The following is a 4,098-nucleotide window of genomic DNA, read 5'->3' on the forward strand; positions in this document are numbered from 1 at the left end:
AGAGAGTGAGGGGGCGGAACCCTGCTGAGCCCCTGCGCTGAACGACAGCCAATCGCTTCGTTCTCCTAACTGCCAGTCACCGAAATCCGTCCAATACCCGCAGTGCCATTTCTAAACTGTATTCCCCACTGTGTCCTCCAACTGTTGTATGTTCTGCCAATCGCTTGAGGACAGAGTGGGAAAAGGAGCAAGCAGAGTTAGAAGCCGGACAAAAGAACTTATAGACCCCTTATATACATATTTTCCTAATGTTTTAGAGAGCGTGGTGTGGTGAAAAGCAATTGCGGTGAGTGCGGATGGACTTGTCAGTGTAGTTATGGAACCCCCTTTAAGCAAGAGGAATCCGGCGATAAGATTAGCGGATTTGGCAGCGACTCAACCCCTTCCTCATCAGAATATGACAGGCTTCCCGGGGCTAGGGGGGCATCACCCTCTCTCCCACCATGCCCACCTCCACCCTGGGGAGCTGGGCAACGACCCCGGAGTGGCACTCACTCCATTTGGACCAGAGCACATGGCACAGACAAATGCTCTCAAACTTAGCCCATCTCAGCACATTCAGAGCCATCACGAAGCCCAGACCGCGGCATCTTTCACTTCTGCTCAGACCACAGTTGGTTTCCCCGTGGCTCACCCCCACTCAGGCTACTCAAGCAGCAGGGACTTCATCCTCAGGAGAGAACTTTCAGCCTCTGCTATGCATGCACTTGGCGACCAGCATAGTTCCGCCTCCTCCCCTCATCACCATGGCATGTTCATCTCCCCAACAGGTGCTTATGGGCACGCGGAAAGTGGGGCCCATTCACTTTTTTCTGGACTTCACGACCAGGCGTCCCCAGGTGCCCACCACCATGCCCTCAATGGGCAGATGCGCCTGGGTATACCGGGGGACATCTACGGTAGGTCAGAGCACTTCGGACACAGGCCAGAGCACTATGGACCCTCTTCTCTCCACAGCTACAACTCCATGAACCTCAATGTGAACATCGCTTCTGCTCCTCACGGAGCGGCGGGGGCGTTTTTAAGATACATGCGGCAGCCCATAAAGCAAGAGCTAATCTGCAAATGGGTTGACCAGGAGCAAAGTCAAAAAAAGCCCTGCTCTAAAACTTACAGCACCATGCACGAACTGGTCAACCACGTCACGGTGGAGCATGTCGGGGGACCGGAGCAGAGCTCCCACGTCTGTTTTTGGGAGGAATGTCCACGGGAAGGAAAGGCTTTCAAAGCGAAGTACAAACTGATAAATCACATCAGAGTTCATACGGGAGAAAAGCCCTTCCCGTGTCCTTTCCCGGGTTGTGGAAAAGTCTTTGCTCGATCGGAGAATTTAAAGATTCACAAGAGGACTCACACAGGTCAGTACTTCTAATTGTGTAATCTGAAAAACAGCACTTGATTGAAGATCGTTAGAATCTATGCGAGGATGCCTTGTGTTGTTATTCACGGACAGTGCGACCGTGCGTAATTGCGCACACAAGCGAGCAAAAAAAGTTGTTTTCGGTGACGCATTCGCACAGTGAGTGTTTCATTTCCTTTCTTAAATATAAACTGGCAGAGACGCCTGCAGTAGGCGTGAGGGGATTAGGGCATATGATTTGTAAAACGTGCTTACGTAGCATACATGCAGGAAAGCGCTAGAACACGCGCAAATGTAATTATTCTCGGGTGTATGGACGTTCACGCAAAAGCTATATATCTACGAGTGATGTACATGTACACGACATCCTAACGTGCCATATTTAGTTATTCGGGTTACTGTTAAATTCCATGAGTATTAAGAATAGGAGCACGTATATAACCTCTGCATTTACTGCCCAACCAAAACAACTGCATCGTGGTAAATTGTTGGTCAGAGTTGCACCGTGCTAAAAGTTCAAGACAGTGAGTGTTAGCAGGCCAACTTTCCACAACGTTAAAATCTCACGTGTGTCCTTCTCGAGAGCTGTTTTTGTCGTCATGACACAGATTGAGGGTTGTGTTTTGGCTAAGAGACAGATTACTGTTGGCCATATGCCACCAGCATCGACAGGCCTCTACACCTTACTGAATGATGCAAAATCCCCAGAGAAATAAACAACTCACACCAAAGATATAAGTCATCAGGCAAGTCCAAGTTGCACCTTCTTATTGCTTATCATTTCCAAAACGCACACTGCCCTCCAACCCACGATTTTACACATATGCACTATGCAGGCTATCATTAAAAATGTATGTTTCCCATTTAAGAGCGACAGACACTACGGTACATAAACGGCACCTGGTGGTCTGCTGAGTGGGCCCTCTCCCCACATACACACATACATGTAACCTGAAGGCCTAAAGGCATGTTACACGTGTTAACACAGGGAAATGCTCTGATCAAGTGGGTATAGTAGTGACTGTAGTATGTTTAGTGGATAAGCTCTAGTGGAGAAGTACAGGCTGCTAGAACAATAATAATGCTCAGCTCTAGCCTTGTCATGTGTGTACAATGTAAACACCCTTCATGGAGACTTTTTCATGGCAGTTTTTTTTGAAGGCATTCTTGACATGACACTGACTGCATCTGTTTCTCATTTATCCCAGGAGAGAAACCTTTCAAGTGCGAGTTTGACGGCTGTGACAGAAAATTCGCCAACAGCAGCGACCGGAAGAAGCACTCTCACGTCCACACCAGCGACAAGCCTTACTACTGCAAAGTCCGTGGCTGTGACAAATCCTACACACACCCGAGCTCTCTGCGGAAGCACATGAAAGTACACTGCAAGTCCCCGCCGCCCTCTTCCACCAACGTCGGCTACATTTCCTCCACAAATCCACTCGGAGACCCTCTTTCACCCAACTCCGAGCCGCACAGAAACCGCTCCACGAACCTCTCCCCTCAGGTCACCAACCTTAACGAGTGGTACGTGTGCCAGGGGAGCGGAGGACCCAACCACCTCCACACCCCCTCCAGCGATGTGCCAACGTCAGATTCAGACGAGGACTCTTTCAGAAATTCAGACCCGAGGACAATGCTCTGATGCCCCGTTTACAACCACTGACTGTCAAACGTTGACGTGTGCGTAGATCCATGCAGCTCTTTTCAGTATTATTACACAGACTGTGCTCATTGCAGATCATTCACTATTATTCGTGGATGCAGTGCCGGCTTAACTACTTGAGGAAGAATTTTTCTGAAGGTGACCCCTGACCTTTCTAAAAATGCAGATCCAAACTGTCAAAATAAAACATTTGACAACGACATTAGAATTGAAATTAACCCTTTGTTTCTTATATGAAAAGACCAACCATTCTAAAATGAGTTCATTTTTGAATAGAACTTTCCCCAAATCCTCCCCCCCCCCCAAAAAAAAGTAAATATATAAATTAAAAAAACATGCAGGGTTTAATTAACTGCATGGTTTAAGACTCAACTGGTGTGCTGAAATGACATATTTCATGTGACCTCCCATCACCCCCTTGCAGTTTAATAACTCGCCTGCTATCAATCAGACTTCCAGACATTTAAGGAAAGAATGGCACCGCTGGTAACCCCACAAATGGCAACAACGTGTATCAGAATCTAGAGTATGAGACTTTTTTTTTAATTTCACATGATTTCTTTAAGATGTGGTACAAACTTTGATAAACCAATAAGGAAAACAAAACAAAAAGGAGGCAAACATTGAGTGTCTTAAGGGTTCTCCTTTACCTTTTCAGATTTATACAATACATGTGTTTGGATGAATTTTTTAATATTTAAGAACTATTTAAGACTATATTTTATGCAAAATACACAAGTGTCGTTAAAGAGTAAAGTCCCTTGAGACCCTAAATGTCTACACTGACAGGCTTTGGCCCTGTAGGATTTGTATATATGTAATTGTACTGATGCTTGTGAATGTTGTGTAGTTTTAATTACGAAAAGAAATGTTGTTTTGTACATTGTAATTTATTTACTGGTATCAATGTTGTACCTACTGGAATTACAGGAACACCAAAGAATAATAATATCAGTTTTGGTGATGCATAGTACCCTGCTGATGTTTTTGTTTTTCTTTCTAAATTTCATGTTGCTTTTCTGTTTACTTTTTGTGTGTGTTCTGTGAAAGAAGAAACATTTACTTGAATAGG

The 4,098-nt window shown here is 45.5% G+C and overlaps 1 protein-coding gene across 1 annotated transcript; it reads left to right on the forward strand.

Annotated features, from left to right (window-relative positions):
* On the forward strand, nucleotides 1–3,889 carry zic5 (zic family member 5 (odd-paired homolog, Drosophila)). Its single transcript, XM_032530053.1, has 2 exons — nucleotides 1–1,358; nucleotides 2,569–3,889. The coding sequence occupies exons 1-2, from the start codon at nucleotides 317–319 to the stop codon at nucleotides 3,003–3,005; spliced, it is 1,479 nt and encodes a 492-aa protein (XP_032385944.1). The 5' UTR covers nucleotides 1–316; the 3' UTR covers nucleotides 3,006–3,889.
* Nucleotides 3,890–4,098: the final 209 nt, after the last annotated feature.

The sequence above is a fragment of the Etheostoma spectabile genome, chromosome 11, assembly GCF_008692095.1.
Source record: "Etheostoma spectabile isolate EspeVRDwgs_2016 chromosome 11, UIUC_Espe_1.0, whole genome shotgun sequence".
Classification (NCBI taxonomy): Eukaryota; Metazoa; Chordata; class Actinopteri; order Perciformes; family Percidae; genus Etheostoma; species Etheostoma spectabile.

Coding starts and splice junctions, on each gene's coding strand:
- zic5 (XM_032530053.1), top strand. CDS start 317: ATGGAACCCCCTTTAAGCAAGAGGAATCCGGCGATAAGATTAGCGGAT. Junction 1,359..2,568: donor TCACAAGAGGACTCACACAG/GTCAGTACTTCT, acceptor CATTTATCCCAG/GAGAGAAACCTTTCAAGTGC.